Raw genomic sequence first — 19,405 nt, 5'->3', positions numbered from 1 at the left:
CTCTTGGCCTTGTTTTGGTGATCACCAAGTAGCGATGAGCGAATTTTCTAGCTTTCCGTATAGTATGAAATACCATAATCAAAATCACACTCGGTCTTCATTTGTACCGATGAGGTGAGCATTCTTGGCTCTTGTATAGCATGAAAGATCACCAAGACTACGAAATGCAGGACCAAGACTTGACTGCAAGACAAAGAATAAGACGCAGTATTGATGACCAAGACCTAGGGAGCGAATTGTTTGAATTTCATTTGTTGGGCTGAAAGTGATGAAATAAAATTAGTACTTTATAATTAAATATCAACCTGTATTTCGTCACATAGAACTAAAGAAAAAAAATAAAATAAAAATAAATAAATAAATAAAATAAAAATAAAAATAAATTTCTCCCACGTCGGACATTGGTATCAGTTATAAAAAGAAATAACCAAACCTCAAAAGTGCCAAATATTCATTAAGATGCATATACAAATCCCCGCTTGATCTAGCTAGTGGTTAACGTGTAAGACTTCGGTACACGTGGTCCGGGTTCAATTCCCAATGGGAGTGCATTTTGGTGTTCACCCAGTGTTGTGACCATAGTGCTCTCAAACGGGTCGGGTCAGGTCAACTCGGGTCGGGTTGTCGGGTCGGGTCAGTCGGGTCAGCTCGGGTCGGGTCAGTCGGGTCAGCTCGGGTCGGGTTATCGGGTCGGGTCACTCGGGTCGGGTTATCGGGTCGGGTCAGGTCGGGTCGGGTTATTCGGGTCGGGTTGTCGGGTCGGGTCAATCGGGTCAGCTCGGGTCGGGTTGTCGGGTCGGGTTATTCGGGTCGGGTTGTCGGGTCGGGTCAATCGGGTCAACTCGAGTCGGGTTATCGGGTCGGGTCACTCGGGTCGGGTTATCGGGTCGGGTCAGTCGGGTCAGATCGGGTCGGGTTGTCGGGTCGGGTCAATCAGGTCGGATCACGGTTCGGGTCAGTCGGGTCGGTCTTCAACCCGACCCGACCCGACCCGTTGAGAGCACTAGTCAGGGGACTTTTGAGACACCCTGTATATAGATAGACAGATAGCCTAGATTAGCAAAATCGACAGAACAGTGAGAAAATCGTCTGTAATAGCTAATAAACTATCCGTTGTGAGTTTGTTTTCAGGTAAAGTGATTTATACCGTAATTTGAGTTGTTAAATTATGAACAAAATCGCTTGAATCATTTGATAAAATCGTCCTAAACGAACTTACCGCTCAACTTAATGATAAAGTACATTTTCTGCATTCCTAGGGGGGGGGGAAACTTATGCCAAATTAAAGTGTTGTTAGTGTAATACTGATCTACGAATCTTTTTAATCGTTAAAGTAGTTTTCGAGAAAAGGGCAAAGCTTGATTTTCACCCTCCAGTACACTATCCTTACTTTTGGGGGTAGAAGAAAATCAAAATATCTCCTTAGAGAAATCTTATTAAAAACCTTGCTTAAATTTTGGGCGTGAATATATTGAACGGTGTGACCCCTACGCAATTGCACATACATCGAAACGAACTAATAGACTAGGGTGACCAGATTTTTTTAAATCCAAAAGAGTATATCCAAAAAAAAATGACAGTAAGTATGAAGACAAGATGAAGTACAGTATTTTATCCAATGCGCAAGCAAATGAGTTAAACACTGAAAACAGTATTACTCACCATCATTCATACTTCTGCGACGATCTTGCTTTCTTGAGTAAGTTAATGTCATCCTTTATTGCCAGTCTGAACTCTTCACAGGCCATGCTTACACTGAACTTCACTTTCATCTCTTGTTCCAGTGTCGATGCTGTGAGTTGACTTTTATCCTCGCTCCAGTAAGTGTTAATAGCACTGAAGAGCCTCTCACAATCAACATTAGTGGCCGGTAAAATAACAAGAATTGCACGAGTGGCACAATCACTTTTAAATTTGACCCAGCCGGCACTAAATCTTTGTACACTATTTTCCATTTGCCCATCATTGTCTCTCTTTTCTCTCCCCATTGTTCAAGGTGTTCAGCAACACATCTGGATATTGCACAGTAAGTGCCAAAAATATCATTATCACTGAATTCCAACGAACTGTCTACATGTTTTACCTGCTCATAGAAATATGCAAACGACTCCTGAAATTCTTCATAAGTAACTGATGTGTCAAGTAGTAAATGTTTCATCCTGTTTACTTCTCCGAAAAAACGTTGTGACCACATCTCTAAGTATGTTGTCACTCCAAAGTAAAACCTTCTTGACACTGAGTAGGCATATTCCTCTTTTATATTCCCTTCTTTTACAAGTTTCGTAAGTAAATTTCTAGCAGAAAACGGAAAAATGTTTTGTTCAATTCTATCTTTGTATTTCCTCAGAAGTTCAAAATATTCAACATTAACTTCAGTCGCTGTTATATCCTCCTTCTCAATTTTTGTAATTGTTTCAGTGAACAAGATTAGCTGAGCATGCAGGAAATACAGCCACAACTGACTTGTTTCGTCTCGAAAGAAATTGACTATAGCTATTGAAGCATTTTTACCACTCAAAAAGTACCCCCTAAGTGGTTCATACTGACGTATAATTTTTTCTACACACGGAAGCAGAGACAAGAATCTCGTCTTTGAGTGATACAAAAGACCTTTATAATGACAGCCAATGAACTCACAAATGTTTTTCAAATCTTCTGTCCTTACAGTAAAAATACTGAAATGGTTGTATATTTTAAAAACCAAATTCTCAACATCGATCGGTATTACTCGAACACGCCACAGAAATTCCATTGTGAAGGATATGAGCCCCACACCCGATAGGCAAGACATTTTTCTTCAACCTGCACTCTAGTTCGCTATACACGTTTCCTGTTGTTTTATTTTTATTTTTTATGCTTCCAAAATTTACTGGTGCATTATCAGCTACAAAACCGATGACCTTATTTTCCAAACAAAACTGGTATAATGTACCCATTAATACGTTCGACACAGTTTCCGAGGTTTCATTTGATATGCTATGAATTTTTAGAAGACATGTTTTTACATTAATATCAGTATCTACTTCACAGTACCGCACTAAAATAGGCATGAGTTTGGTTGCTTTACGATTGGAAGCATCACAAGCAACAACAAAGAAAGGAGCCGTTTTAACACTATTACTTAAAATATTTTCTGAGCACACTCCCACCACATTTGTTAACAAAGCCTCCATTTTGTTCTCGTATAATGCATATTTTTTATTCACTGTTGATTTCAAAAGTTCGCTAGTGCAGTCCATGCTTCTAAAAGAGTGGTTATGTTTAACATTATGGTATGACCACACAAGTTCTAGTCAAATTAAATCTAGCTCTTCTGAAGATTCTATGGTGGAAAAACTATTCAACTTACCTGCTTCGGAAGTTGATGAGCATTCAGTGTGCGACTTATATGTTGTTCTATATCATATTTTTCCTTTATTTATATATATATATATATATATATATATATATATATATATATATATATATATATATATATATATATATATCGAGAACTCCTTCTTACGGTGTACATACCGTGCACCATGCTTTGTAAACATCGTTACTGCGGGCCCTTTTAATGCAAGGAAAGCTTATTTCAAACGCTTGATTATACTGACACTTTCCTCGCGACATTGTTAATAAAATAAATCCTCCCAATCCTCGAATAATATAATTGATTGAGTGTATGTTAAAATATTAAATAATGCTTTTGATAAAGTAGATACTTTCAAATATTTAGGATCAATATTAACAGAGGAAAATCATATTCACGAAGAAATTAAATGTCGACTAAAAGCAGGGAATTCGTGTTACTATTCGGTTCAAAATCTCTTGTCGTCGCGAATTCTGTCGAGGAATTTGAAGCTTAAAATATATAAAACGATAATCATGCCTGTTGTTCTGTATGGTTGTGAAATATGGTCGCTTACTCTGAGGGAAGAACATAGACTGAAAGTATTTGAGAACAGGATCCTGAGAAGAATATTCGGACCCAAGAGGAACGAGAATGGGGAATGGCGGAAGCTTCATAACGAGGAACTACATAGTTTATACGGTTTACCCAATATTGTTAGGGTCGTCAAGTGTAGGAGGCTTAGGTGGGCAGGTCATGTAGCTAGAATGGAAGAAAGTAGAAACGCTTTCAAAGTCTTGACTGGTAGACCCATAGGAAAACGACCATTAGGAAGACCTAGGCGCAGATGGGAGGACAATATTAAGATGGATCTCGCAGAGATAGGAATACAAAGTAGAAACTGGATGCAATTAGCTAAGGATAGAAGTCAGTGGAGAGCTTTTGTGAACGCGGCACTGAACCTCCGGGTTCCATAGGCCATAGAGTTAGTTAGTTAGTTAGTTAGTTAGTGTACGTACGCACGATAATCAGAATAATAATCACTGCGCGGTTCCCACTACCAAGAACTGACTCACTTTGAAGGGAAAACAAAACTCCGTGCCATAAACTGTAGGAATACCAGATATAAATTCAGAAAATATAAATCATTCCAGGTACTCAATCAATTTAATCAACAATTTAATAATTAAAACGTTGAAAGTTTGGATAAATCTATCACTTTAATTTTGCCGTTAACTAATAAAAACAGTTAGTTAAATTATAATTTTTTCTTTTGCAAAAAGAAAATCTGGCAATCCTACAATGCAACGAGGACGAGAAGCACAGCACAGCGCAGCGGGTCTGCTACTACGAAGTATTAAATAGGTTGTCAACGTCCAAGTTTTTAAAGGAAAAAAAAAAAAAAAAAATGCGATTTTCAATGGGGAAATGCATTAAATGTTAAATGACATTGAAAATACCACAAAAGAGTATAATTCGATATTTTTGGAAAGAAAAAAGAGTATAGAGTATATGAACCTCGAAAAGAGTATAATACTCTTAAAAAGAGTATGTCTGGTCACCCTATAATAGACTGACAGATTAAAAAAAAAAAAAAAAACTTTTTCAGCATGTAGGGGCCACGAAATGTGTAAATCCCTTGAAATCTCGAATTCGATTTTTGAAAGATCTCCATACTTCCTCCCCCCCTCCCCATTGTCGCTCGAAAGCAATAAGAAATGAATTTAGATATTTAAGTAGCTAGTGTCCCATCTTTCCAACAGTTAAACCAATGTCCAATAGATAATAAAGTCTCAAAAGATATTGCGTGGTTCCATTCCCGGACTATGTTTGTGGCAGACAACATCGTATAACTGTGGGTTTCTCGAGGTACTCGCATTTCCTTCCACATTCTCATGGCACTAATTCTTCCATTATCATTCACTTGCCTTAATCACCCATCTCCTTTAGGCTAAAGGACAGAATCGAGGGACGTTAAACTGAAAGATATCTTCCTACAATACCTAGAAGTAAGTCAAGCCAACGGCGTTGATTTGTACAGTTGAACACATACACAGAAAAAGCATTCAATTTTATAGACCTTATTTGTGCGAGTGTTAATCCTAGACACAGAATTATTCAGTGATTAAGCCGGCAGCGTAAGGTTAGCCAGTGCGGTCAGTTCTTTTCCATGTGGTTCAAAAAGGAAATATGAAGCTGTAATGAAATTGAGAATTACGATCGGGGTATATATAAAAAGAAACGTATACTTTAGCTGTGCGCGTTCCAATACACTACTTTTAGGCACACCGTATCTCACTTCTTCATATAATCCTGTGCATCTGAGTCGATATGTAAGCAATATTTTGCTCAAAACAGAAAAAGAAGGAAAAAAAATAAAGTAATAAAATGAAGCAAGTGCCTATTACGAAGAGAATTGCAACAGTTATTCACTATAAAACACCCAATGTTATTAAACGTCATAATGCTGAAAACAAACAGTGCAAGCACGTACCAGGCTTATTCCCATAAACAGTTAACAACGTCATATAAATCATAGTAAAGCTCATTGTTTAATAAGCGTATTAAAGAAAGAATGTCATAAGTGCACTAGGCTTCTAAACTGTAGCGATAATGTTGCAGTGTGCTTCTACATAATTTTAAAGGTTGTATTGTACAGATACATAATACTACATCTCGCTTTTCTTACAGCTACATTCAACGAGAAATCAAAATAACCACCATGCTTCACAGTATACTCAAAGAAAAAAGGGGATTGCGGTGGCTCAGTGGTAGAGCGTTCACCTCTGGTGCTTGGGGTCCGGGTTCGATCCCAGCCCCCGCCAAGTGAACTTTGTGGTGGACAAACACCGTGTGCGTGGGTTTTCTCAGGATTCTCCCCTTTCCTTCCACTATCTTCATTCCACAATTTGCATTCATTACTCATCATCACCGTCTCCTTTAGCCTAACCGGCATAACCGTGCGACGTAAAACTCAAAGATTTCATTTTTTTTTCAAAGAAAAAAGTACAAGAATACTTTCGGGGCGGAAAAAATCGATGACTTCCTAAAACAGATATACTGAAATGTAGTGCGATTATCAGGAGAGGATGATTAAGAATAGGCCTATTTATCACCTCATTCTCCAGGGATTTTCAAACTGTGCGGCAAGCCTCCCTGAGGAGGCGCCGAATGTTGTCAGAGAGGAGCGAGGACTTAAAAAATAAAAAAAAATCCTACAACGGAACGTATTTGTAATGCAACACGCATGCTTAAGTATGAACTCCCCCCCCCTTCTTTAGTAATACATAGTAGAGTAAACCTTTGTATCACCTCTGTTCCACACCCGATCAGGATGACCCTTTCACCTATGTCTTAAGCGTGCATAATGTTTGCTAGATGGCCAATAAATGATCTACATTATCTCTGTAGAATGGTATATCTTCTTAAATGTCTTTGGAGCTTCGCGCGAGGCCATGTTAGCTTAATTTTTCCTCTCTTAATTTTCTGTTATAATTTTTGGGACGATTCTAGAGTTTTAACCTTTTCTGAAGTACTACCACCATTCACGAATAGGCTTATTTGTTTTATTTCCATTGATGAAGCTGTCTTTGCACTTCAAAATAAGTGCCAAGATTTAATAAATTGTGTTACTCAAAACAAGCTCATACATCCCATTGACTTTGCTCAACATTTAAATGTGCCTGTTTTTTATTATTTAAATTCCCTCTCTGCTCGTATTTTTCAATTTTAACTCAAATATCTGACTTACGACATTTTATAATTATTAACACCGGCTAATAACATTAAAAGGTGTGATCAGTGTGTACAATGGAGATAACCTGTGTTAATGAGATATTTCCATTAGTGATTAATAAATGAAACATAGTTGATCATAGTGATAGTCTTTCTTTTAGGGACACTTGTATTTATTTTGTTGACATATTTCATTTTTGACAGGAGAGGTACGTTCAGATTTTGGTGTTTGAGGGGAGCCTCAACTGCAAAAAATTTGAAAACCCTCTGGTCTAGTGCAATGGTTCTCAACCGGTGTGTCGTGACACACTGATGTGTCACGCGGTCCCCTAAGATGTATCACAAAATTTTAGAATTTAAAAATGATAAAGAATTTAATAATTATTATTTAAAATCGAGACAGACTGTAAAAGTCAACGCCTTCAGCGGCAGCAATAATGCTCAGTGCTATATAGAGTCATTATAAAAATTAATAGGTTTCACTATTATAGTAGATATTATATTATTATTATTATTATTATTATTATTATTATTATTATTATTATTATTATTGAAGATCTGAGAAATCAATGATGAAGGAATTCTAGATCTTAAAACTCGACTGAGCACTATAATTCAAAATTCATAACAGAAGGATGTTGGGGCTTGGGGGTATGGAATACCACTCAGGCTTAGCAAGGAAATGACATCTTTTAAGTTATACCGTCCCACGATTTTGCCCTTTAGTCTAAGGATGAAAGAATTGGTGAAAGAGAATGTAGAAAGAAAGAAAAAGAGAAAAACCACGGACACGATGTTGTCCACCACAAAATTACTTTGCCGCGGTTCAAGCCCGAGTTCCCGTGCACCAGAGGTAAGCACTATACCACAGAGCCATCGTTTCCCCAAGATTAGCGAAGTGTCCGGGGTTCACCCTGGAAACTTTTTACAACTGAGTCTTCTGAAAATGCAATTTTAGGTACTTTTGAAGATTTTTTGGGGTATTTTTTTTTCTTTTTGCACAGTGGAAAACATATTCTCGAATGATATATGGCGACTTAAGCTGGGACGCTCTACGATTTTAACCCCCCGGTATAACAGCAGTCTTCGTCATGCCATCCTGAATGCTGAATGTTTGTGATATAAGAATGTGAAAAAAAAATTGGTTGAAAATAGCACGGGCAGACTTCTCCGTTCAATTTGTCATTTTAAAAGTAATTGCCACTTCGCCGGAAAAAACAAGTGAAAAGGTTTAAGCTACTTTTGATCCTCACCGCCACAATTTTGGAATTTTATATACATTTTCATCCCTGGTAATCTCTGCACAAACTTTATATCCACCACCCCCTCTCAAAAAATCGGGCCCTACTACCATTTAAGAAAGCGTACACTTACACACCGTCACAATTTCAAAGGGTAGTCCACGGGGATTTCTCCTTCCACCGTCGGAGATACGAAATCCTCCCTCGGAGCAAATCTACGATCGTGCTCTACAAGGACTACCGGTGTTTCCGCAATACTACTTTGGTTAAACTTTACAAAACACGCTCCAGCTGCGCATCGATAAGTAGGGCCCTTTTAAAAGTAGAGTAGAGTAGGGTAGAGTAGAGTAAGATATAAATAAGTAGGGTTGGGGTAAAGAACAGGTTAGCTTAAGGTTAAATAAGTTTTGATCCATTTTCATAAAATTATTAGTGTGTAATTTCTCGTTTCTGAGTGAGTATACCTGCTGGAACGGGCGTTGTAAAGTTAACCCCCTACTTTAATCCCCTGTGTACTGAAAATCGTCTGAAATCATCACGGCACAATTCCTACATTAAAAAAAAAAAAAAAAAAAAAAAAAAAATCATCAGTGATACCGGTACTACTATATCTTGCTGTAAGTTACGTATTTGACCCTTGAGTAACTATTTTATCTGTTGTAATATTCTTTTTGAGTAAAAACAAAAGACGGAAAACTTCCAGAAACGTAACGAGAAACGCAATTGTTAGCAGTTTCTAAACATAATGAACAATGGTATGGCAAAATTATTTGGTGACTCCTCCCATTCCCTGTGAAGAAATTTCTGAACTTTTCTTCATCCTAGAATACATTGGCATATTCCGTTATGGTTATCACACATTTACGCCGCTTAGGCTAATGGGAGTCCGGAGCAGTATTGCAACTCAATGCAAACTACTCAACTGAAGTTCGTTCGCTTTTTCACCACCGAGGTTACATGAGATGCGGATCTACGATTTGAGATGGAATCCGAAGCATTGTAATATGTTTAAATTTTAATATTCTTCCGCCAGAACTCAACGTTTTCACTCTTTCGGCTAATCACATATGAGCAAATACGTAGCAGACAAGAAAAAAGTAGTAGCTTGTAAGACATAACATGAATACAAGTAACACCACCCTCGAGCGGTTTATTTTATTATATGAAAAAAGGAAAAAGCCGTACAGCGTTCACCTTTGGTGTGTACGGTCTCTGGATCGATCTCATCTTGGGCCAAGTGGTGGATAAACACCAGTGTTCTGGGGTTTTCACGAAGCTCCTCTGTTTCCTACCGCTGTTATAATTGTTATGATATTATCAGTCCCCTTCAACTTCGGAACATAATCACGGGATATTAAATTAAAATGAAAATATTCTTAGACTCATAACCTCTGAAATTGTAAATGACATAGAAGGGCCCTTTCTGGAAAACATGGGGGCGGTTCAAAATTATAAGCGTGTTTCACAATCATACGATATTTGCGAAAAAATATAATCGGAAAATATCTGTATACCTAAAAATTTCCAGAACGTGTGTGTGTGTGTGCACTGTAGTGACCGTGAGAATGGTGTGAAGGGTCTCAGCTTTGATCCCAGGTTATGAAAGTTTGTACTAGACAACATTGCGTAAATTTATAGGTGGATCCGGAGGGATGTGAAGGATTGTTCGCCCCCCCCCTTCCCGAAATGGCACAAGCACTACAGCTTTAAAATCCCGCATCTGTTTACAAATCAAACTAAAGTAATTCCAACTAATAGTAATTTATGCCTCCCCCCGAATAATTCCCAGCAGTATTTCTTTCAGAAAAATGTTCCGGGGGGGGGCACACTTAGTATTCGGACGGGCACATCATTTTCACACGATTTCAGTATGATTTATTATTGTAGTATATATGTATTGCTTTGGTCTCCTCTGGGAGCCAGTGCCCCTCCAAAAACATGTCTGGAAGAAACACTGATTCCTGAATCTGGCCCCTACGTCTATTTGCGTACGTTTGGTTGGTTTACTTCTCATGTTTTCTTCCTGGAGGATTTCGTTTCGTTCCACATTCTAACGCTTTCATTTATTTTATTTTTTTAACCTAGCATTCAGTTTCATTAATCATCTGTCTCCTTATGGCAGAATAGCATAAAGTCGTTGATTTCTTTTTAACGTGGGTCATCCAGTTGCGAGGAATCATTTATTCATGGTTTGCGAACAATTATTATTATTATTATTAGCAAGCTGAGCAAAATTTCGTAGTTTTCAAGTTAGAGAAAAAATACTGCAGTTCGTAATTCTGAAATGATACAATCCTCACAACAGGATGGTCCCGGGTTTGAATCTGGTGGTCGACCATCCTGACTACGATTTTTTTACGATTCTTTGCTGTTCCACCAAGCAAATGCTGAGAAGGTACACAGATCCTGGCCGGCTTACTTTCCCACCGTTGCTGAAGATTTATATAACTCCAGAATAAATTGGTTAAATAATACGTGATGATTTTTTATTATCATTATTTAATACACGACATCAGTTTTATCAGAATTTGATGAGGTGCAACGTTTCTGCATTTTCTATAATATTATCTTACTATATATATATATAGCTATATATATTAAATTATTATGATTATTTTAAAAAGAACTTACCTTATAGATCCCATCCACAAGTTTCGTGATCTCATCACTTTCCATGGTGAGGTATTCAATGATTCAGAGAAAAAAAATGTCACTTCTAACGACTTATCACAAGGTTTAACAACCCATTACCACTTTGAAAGATCACTAATTCCTTCCCCCCCTTTCTCTTATTTGGCAAAAAAAAAAAAATCTACACGAAAAATTAACTATACGCACACACGCACAACAAAAAATCGCGTTATTCACCAATCAATTAACAGAGGTCAAGCACAACACATTAAAAACACACAATTATATTTTAAATGTGTATATCCAAATCACTGAATATAATTGACATAAAACACAAATTTGCTAACGAACCTCAAAACAGTTCACAAGAGAGGTTCGTTCTGTTTTACTTCACAACGTTATTAGTTTCTTCCAAATTTAAGAATCACAACCTCCTTTCTTTTTTATCAAAATATTTTTTTTATATGTTATATCCTTTCTGGTGTATTTACGAAGGAAGAACTCACTCACGTAACACCATAGCTGTCACTGGACTGTATAGATGGCGAGAATTTTGCCGGCGAGTTTTACGCCGAAGCGCGTTGTTTGACGGAATTACGTGTAAACGCACGTTGCCCGCGCCAAATAAAATGTCAAACACAAACCCCTACAGCCAGACGTACGAGCGGGTACGAACTGACTCCAGAGTTTTGCGTGGAGCGCGCGGCTAGCAGAAGACACACTTGGCTGTCGGCCTCATTCAGCGTTGCCAGTAGTGAAAATAAATTGTCTATGTGATGATAACGGTACTTCGTTGTTTGTATACGCACAGACTCGGATGAAGTTTAAAACTCCTATCCACTTTAAAATTGTAAATAGTAACGTGTAATAACTATAGTTGTGGTTGTTTGTTTGAAAAGTGTTACTTTTTTGTCGTTATATTTTTGACTGAAAATGCTGGAGAGGTAGGGGAGAAAATGAAGAATGTCCTTACTAAATATGTCAGATCTAAATTGTAATCATCGTGTGACATCGTCCTGAGTTTGAAGTTTAATGTTCCTTTTCAACGCAGGATTCTTGGACCTACAGTGTAACGTGATATTCAAACAGCATTAAAGAGCCCCTCGCAGGTTTGAATTTGCGTATAGGCGAGGTAGGCCAGGGTTCAATTCCCGGTAGGAGCTCACGTAGTTAGGATCCCATGTTAAATTGTAGGTTCACGTCTCATGTGGCCTTGGTGCTGAACAGATCTAAATAAACAAATTTTGAGGTATCGCACGTCTTCTTGACAGACATATAGATTTGAGGTTAGCGTCCCTTTGAGTAGGGGTCCATATGAGGTATAGACTTACAGCTTAAAGTGGGATTCGAATTAAATGAGCTCTCTCAGGAGAATCAAACCCGGATCTTCGACACCAAAGGGTACATTTTCTTGAGGTTCAATTAAATTGTTTCCGCTTCCATTTTGCAAAGCAACTGGACAAAAACACGACTTTCTATCACAAAAATGTGATGAAACTTATTTTAGAATGAAATAGAAGATCTTCATTTCTTATTGTCTTGTGTCAAGCACAAGTCAGTAATTTTTTCGTCATATTTTGGATCAGAGCTACGACATCTGATAACAAACTGCAATCGCTCACACCGGGAATCGAACCTGGGACCCATGCACCTAAGGTACTAGTCACGAAACAACAAAATGTGTGAGATCTGAATTGTTTCTATTCACCTTCTGACGTCATTATGAAGTCGAAAGAAAGTGTATCGATCGATATAATATAACAGTTTCGATTTAGAGCGAATAGGAATCGACTAAGCGGAATGTGATTGATATATGGAAGTCTTAGTACGTTAATAGCAGTAGAAACTTCCTAGTAAATCTCATTTCTACATATTTCTAGAAAAATCAAAAAAATAGGATGCTGGTGTTTCCAAAAACAATTAAATCTTGCAGGACCAGCATGGACCAAAGAGAAAGTAAAAATTGTAATTGCGTCCACGTGCTACAAGGGCTGGATAAGTGCCTGACTTTATGCATAGAAGAACTCTTGTTACATTTCTTCACCGTAATCGCCTCCCATCTCTGTCACCTTCTGTCATATATGGGGAAGACATCGTACAGCATCATGGCGTCAATCTTCGTCAATGACCCACAGCAACCGTTATATAGGATGGATGATGACTTCTCTTGTATCGTAGTGCTTCCCGTGAAGTGGTTCCTTCGTTTTAGTGCCCACATATCCCACTTCAATCTTGATCCAAGCACTTCGTCTTTCCGGAACATTATTACAGTGATTTCACTTTCCTCCTCTACCTTACGACACTGCTGCTATTAACTGAAAACAAAGCCACACTTACAGTCGCCGTTATCCGTTAATGTTTTAACGGATTGTCTCCATTAACAAATACGGGCGCGATAAATCGCTCTAGATATCTATTGGAAAAAAGAAAAACATAATTTTAAAGAAATCGAATCTGTTCAATCGTTATTGTGCGGAGTAACGGACGGACGAACGTACTAACAACACAATATTATGTCTCACTGCATGATCTTATAAATACTAAAATAAAAAGCAATTTAGAGTTTTTAATTACATGCAAAACACAATTTTAGCCTATTGTAAGGGTTCTCAATACTCCGCCGGAGTACTACCAAAGCATGTTGATTATTAATACCGTCATAAGTCGTACATGCTAAAAACAGCAGCTCGTGTACAAAACAGACAACAGTGGCGGAATGACTCATAGGTCACCAGGGCATTTAAGTCACTTGGATCATGACTTGTTGTCTGGGTCATCCTGGAATAGGCCTTACTTCTCTGGTCAGGGCAGATCCCATAATCCGTTGAGACCAGGAGACCCAGACAGATCCGGTGACTTAAACAGACCCGGTGATCCGAAAGCAGCCGAAATATCACCTCTGCAGCATTACTGCATTTATACTCTGATAAACATTGTAGTTATCTTTCAGTGTAATTCTTTGACACACAGAAACACACACACACACAAACGCAAACTTCAACGGAGAAAGGAAATTATAGAATTAGTGTGAAAACAGAGAGATAGAGAGAGGACAGAATCGTGTTTATTAGAATTAAATCACCAGCCTCACACATACTCCCTACCCATGTGTATGACGATGTTTCACAAGGTCATATCGGGTCTGTCAGGCTCACTTTGGGTCATGGATCTGCCCGGGTCAACCGGGTTTTACGTTATCATATATGCAGACAATAAGCCCACCCTCATTACTCCACTTTTTTGATTTCAAAATGTTTTGAAATCAAAATAAGCAACACTATAAATCTATCTGCGTAGTTATTTAGTATTTAGAAAATGCTACTTACAAAATGCTAGTAAAACAGTTTGTGGTTTCAATATTTTCCTTATTGTCGAAAAATAAAGCTTAAATTTTGATGTCATATACCTGGGTGACAAACTGGGCAACGACGTAAATGCCTTTAAAGGAGGCACGGTGACTCAGTAATAGGGTGCTTACTTCTGGTCTGTAAGGTCCCCGGTGCGATTCCCGGCGAAGTAAGTTTGTGTTGGACAGCATCGTTTCGTTGGGTTTTCTCGGGGTACTCCCGTTTCCTCCCGTATTCTCATTCCACCAATTGTTCCACCATCATATTATTGCCTTAATCATCGCCTCCCTTAGAATAAAGGGCATAACTGAAATATTTCATTTCATTTTACATGCCTTTAAACGCGAAGAAAAATAAACCTAGTTTACTGAGTAGAATAATGAACTCATTAAAAAATTATAAGATAAACTATTATTTTATCGTTTTATTTTCTGCAATATTTTGAAAACAATATGAAGAAAAAGGAGGAGTAAATTTGATGAGCATATTTGAAAATTAATGTTCAGTTTTCAATAGAATAATGCTCACTCTAAATGCGGAATGCAACAAATGGCACAAAAAAAAAAAAAAAAAAAGATTGAGAATCTTCTAATCCCCCTCCCTCGTAATTATGAGCTGTCACTAAATAATCTAATTTCGTTAATAAAACACATACATACACTGACAAATGCACAAAAATACATTAGAAATGGAAACACCTGTTTAATAATTTCGGGTATGTATCATCATCTTCATCAGAGACTTTATCAGAAGGCGATGATACTGCGCCCTAAAATCAGCCTGTGCTGGATACCCCTATCTCGAGCAGTGATTTCGATCTCGCTTATGTAATGGTGAGACGGGATGTTAAACTTCAATCAATCAGAAAAGAATCTGTGAAATAGTACTGACGCCCATTACAAATAGTATCCTTATTACCATAAATCACAATAAAGTTTGTATTCTCTGTGAGACCACATGGCGCACTCAATACATTGCATCCGCTGTTGTCTAAAAATTTAGAAGTACGAAAAGTACACATAACACCGCCATTGTCCAGTTTAAATTATTCAGATATGGTATTTTACTGGAGGATCAACTGCATATGAATCATTAGAACTAATGTAATAAAATTTATCTTTCTAACACATACGTGATATGTTCTTCATATTGGTATCTATCGTGACGCGAACAAATAGCCAAGATGCTGAAGTTACTCCTATTACTCCTTCCAATCAATCAATCAATTCTCCGTACTGTTAAATTCTTTGAAATGAAACCTTTAATGTAAGATCCAATTACAATGCGCTTTAGGCTAAAGGAGAATAATAATTGTAAAAGAATGATATGAAAAGATTGGTTGAATGTAAATGTGGAAGGAAATGAAGAACCAGGAGAAAAGATGTTGTCCACAACAAATCACATTTCCTGGGATCGAACGAGGGGCACAAAAGACAAGCGCTCTACAACTGAGCCATTATTATATATTCTTTAATAAGTTTAAGGGGCTGCGGTGGCTCAGTGGGAGAACGTTCACTTCTGGTGCATGGGGTCTTTAGTTCGATCCCAGCTCGCTCTAAGTGATCCTTGTGCTAAACAAACACCGTATGTAGGGGTTTTCTCGGGTTTTTTACGTTTCCTCACACTTTCTTCATTCCACCCTTTTCCTTCGCATTTCATCATCATCGACTCCTTTAGCTTAACCGGCGTAACAGTGGAACCTAAAGATTTCATTCCATTTTTTGCTTTATCTTTTAACATCACTTGAAGTTGAAACATTTTTTTAAATACCACAAAAATTAAATAATAATACTAAACATTATCATATGGATTCTGCCACTACATGCTTGTCTATTTGCCGCAGGTGAAAATAAATTTTATTTCTTAAAACTAAATATTTTCAAATAGCAAAGACGACAAAATTTCAGTATATACTGGAGAGTAGGTGTAATAAAAAAAGGAAAAAAAGTCAATTCATTAGGAGTGAGAAAATTGAATTACATATATTACAATCCCAAGGGAGGGTTTAAGGGGATCCACCGTAGATAGAGGAAAATTCTATTCTCTTCTTTTAAACTATAGGAGCGCTCAAATAAATTTTTTTTTCTTTCTTTTCACTTTTTAACTCGAAAAAAGCTACGAACATGTTCCTCGAAAGTCAACAAAAATCACAAAATCTTTTAGTAGCTACCAACCCTGTGCACAACTTTCAATCCAAGCCGTGATTGGCAGAATTCCTTACACTGGCACTGTTGCCAAGTTTTTTCCTCTCCCCCTTTCCCTCTATAGCGTACGAACCGGTGAAGCTATAATGCCACTGCTTGCAATATCTCCCCTTCCCCTTCAATCCCACTCCCACTTTCACTTTTACTTTTTTTTTTCTTCTGGGAAGAGGAGAGAGAATCGTTCGTATCTGAGGAAACGGACAATAAATCGCGGAGGAATCATCCGATAAATCCAAATTGTAATTTCTTTTAATTCGCGAGGATTTAGTTCACCTCGTGCGACTCGTTCATCAATGCTTTTTCCAGTGGATAGAGAAGCTTCGACGTGCAAGTGTTTATTGGAAGTCATGGGACATCAGTAGCAGAAGGGAGGGGGGGAAGTGCTTTGGCATTCGCATAAATCGCTTGGTCAGCAACTCAACAAGCGACTGAATGCGAAGAGCCAAAAATACTGGTTCACTCTTTCTCCTATTTTTTTTCCTTTTTTTAATATGACGTGCCGTTACAAATTAAGTTGTCCTACTCTCCTTATTTTAGTATGAATATTATTTTCATTTTTTTTTTTTTTTTTAAGTTCCATCGTAGCATATTCATTACTGATTCCTCCAATTTCACTCCCAGTGTCCATATATTTTAAGCGATTTTTTAAAGAAAAGAATCAAGGCCGTGGAAAATCGTAGCTCTTCCCTCTGATCTAGTGGCTAACGCGTACACCTTTAGTGCACATGTTCCAGAGTTCGATTCCCAATCGGAAAGCATTAAACGCATTAGATAGTTCGCATTGTACCTTAAATTTTAAACTCAGGTCTTATAACCTTGGCTATGATCAACAATCGGATCCGAGAATCTCAAAATGGAAAGCAACAACGTAGATCATTTATTCAATAGGTAGCACTAGTTCATTTCACGCGGAGAGCAATAACGTAAATAATTTATTCAATAGGTAGCACTAGTTCATTTCACGCGGAGGACAATAACGTAAATAATTTATTCAATAGATAGCACTAGTTCATTTCACGCGGAGGGCAATAACGTAAATAATTTATTCAATAGGTAGCACTAGTTCCTTTCACACGGAGGGCAATAATGTAAATGGTTTATTCAATATGTAGCACTGGTTTATTTCACACGGAGGGCAATAACGTAAATCATTTATTCAATAGGTAGCACTAGTTCATTTTACGCTAAGTATAATATAATCATTTTAAATAACTATTCAAACACTTTTAAAGGAGAACAATAATACTAGGAGTGTTTTTATCCTGACTCATTCTTACTCGATTTTATTCAGCTTCTTCTTTTCATGAGTAGGATCACTTCTACAGCATAATATATTTGTCCTAAAACAGTCATTTCCAATTTGATGCTTCGTCACGTCACAGTTTGCTGCTCGGTTCCTCAGTAAGGACGGCAGCATATTGACCAGAAGGAGACAAGAGAGTGAAATCTAAGTGCGATGACTATGTGTTCCAGTCACAACGTTGGAGAGACTTTTGGCTAACTCGTGGTTGAGTGAACATGCAGTATGAGGCTTTGCTGCATTGCTCACAGTACTCAACCATCGTCTCGACCGTCCTGTCCTGTGGTCAATATACGGCCGGCTTAAGCCACTCATACAGAGCAAGGAGAAGGTAGCAAACTTATCGTTGATAGAAGACATCAATGACAGAAAAACAAGGTGTTGTCAATGGTTTTGCAGGTACGCTACTCGTGAATTCACATAACTAATTGAACCCTACCACTATTCCATTCCACCTTACATGTTCTCTCTCTCTCTCTCTCTTTTTTTTTGCTCAACCTATTCTCTTTCTCCTGCCTCCATTCATAAAAGCTACCTCCTACGTCATACATTCAGGAGTTGGAAAGGATTGTCTTAAAGTTTTGTTGCACACGTACAATTGCCGATAATAAAAACAATTATTATAAAATTAATTTAGACATTATTCGTCAATTTACATCAAATTAAGGTTGTATGTTTGTCATTGTTAGGAATATGTCATATTATTATTATTATACGAGTATACACGTCTGTTAGGAGTGTGTGTGTCATTGTTAAAAATCAAAGAGAAATACAAGAATAGATGCAATTTGTTACTTTATAGTTATAGTTTTTATATACATTAGAGATGGAGAGTCTATCGCCGTGTGTTTCACATGTCAAATGACATGCTGTGGCTGTGGCCTGTTGGTCGAATTTAATAGGCTGGTACCGGCTACCATTCAGCCAAGGGTGCCGATTTCTCTATAACTTTGGGGGGCATTCAGATATATGATTGGTTGCAGACAAGGGTCTAAGAAGGCAAGTATGAGGATTTTGAAACAAATTGAATTCAAACTGTGCCAAATATATATCCATAATATATATATATTCTTATTCTTATACAAAATAAGAAAAATACATATTCATAAAAATACATAAGGGGCTCACATGAGCATTGGGGTGCCCAGGTCCCCCAGGATCGGTGCCCTTGCATCCAGCCTATATGATTCCTCCATCATTGGATTATACTACTCCTCATAGAGCTCATTGGTGCCTAAGCAGTTAGCGTACATGCCTTTGCCGTGGAAGACCCGGGTTCGATTCCAAGCGGGAGCTTATGTGGTACGGATTCCAGGTTACTCAGTAGGTCCCGTTTCATGTAGCCTCGTTGCTTAAAGGGACATTAACCTCAAAATCAACTCCATTCTAGTTCTCGTGCTCAAGTGCACCTTCTAAAATTGTCCCTCGATCTTTTAAGCTTGTGACCCTTTATAGTTAGAGGGGGTGGGATACACCCACTGTGCGGCCAGACCGAAGTCTAGTACCTAAAAGGTAGCCTATTGGCTGAGGCAGTCTTGGTAGTGAGACAAGGCCCACTGTGCTCGGCATGCATGGTGCTCGAACATTATAAGGCGAGCACACCTCCCGACAGT

The 19,405-nt window shown here is 37.9% G+C and overlaps 1 protein-coding gene across 2 annotated transcripts in view; it reads right to left on the bottom strand.

Moving 5' to 3' along the window:
- The window catches only part of IRSp53 (Insulin receptor substrate 53 kDa), a 1,174,063-nt gene extending 1,162,418 nt beyond the window's left edge, over positions 1-11,645 (bottom strand). The window contains exon 1 of one of the 2 annotated variants that reach the window (XM_081731708.1): positions 10,942-11,645. In XM_081731708.1, coding sequence (XP_081587834.1) covers positions 10,942-10,986 — 45 coding nt within the window. In that variant the 5' untranslated portion in view covers positions 10,987-11,645. The remainder of the gene's footprint in view (positions 1-10,941) is intronic. The other variant, XM_081731709.1, reaches the window with a different exon arrangement.
- Positions 11,646-19,405: the final 7,760 nt, after the last annotated feature.

Source organism: Thermobia domestica, chromosome 11, assembly GCF_964235325.1.
Source record: "Thermobia domestica chromosome 11, izTheDome1.hap1.1, whole genome shotgun sequence".
NCBI lineage: Eukaryota > Metazoa > Arthropoda > Insecta > Zygentoma > Lepismatidae > Thermobia > Thermobia domestica.
This window is presented reverse-complemented; position numbering and strand designations above follow the sequence as displayed.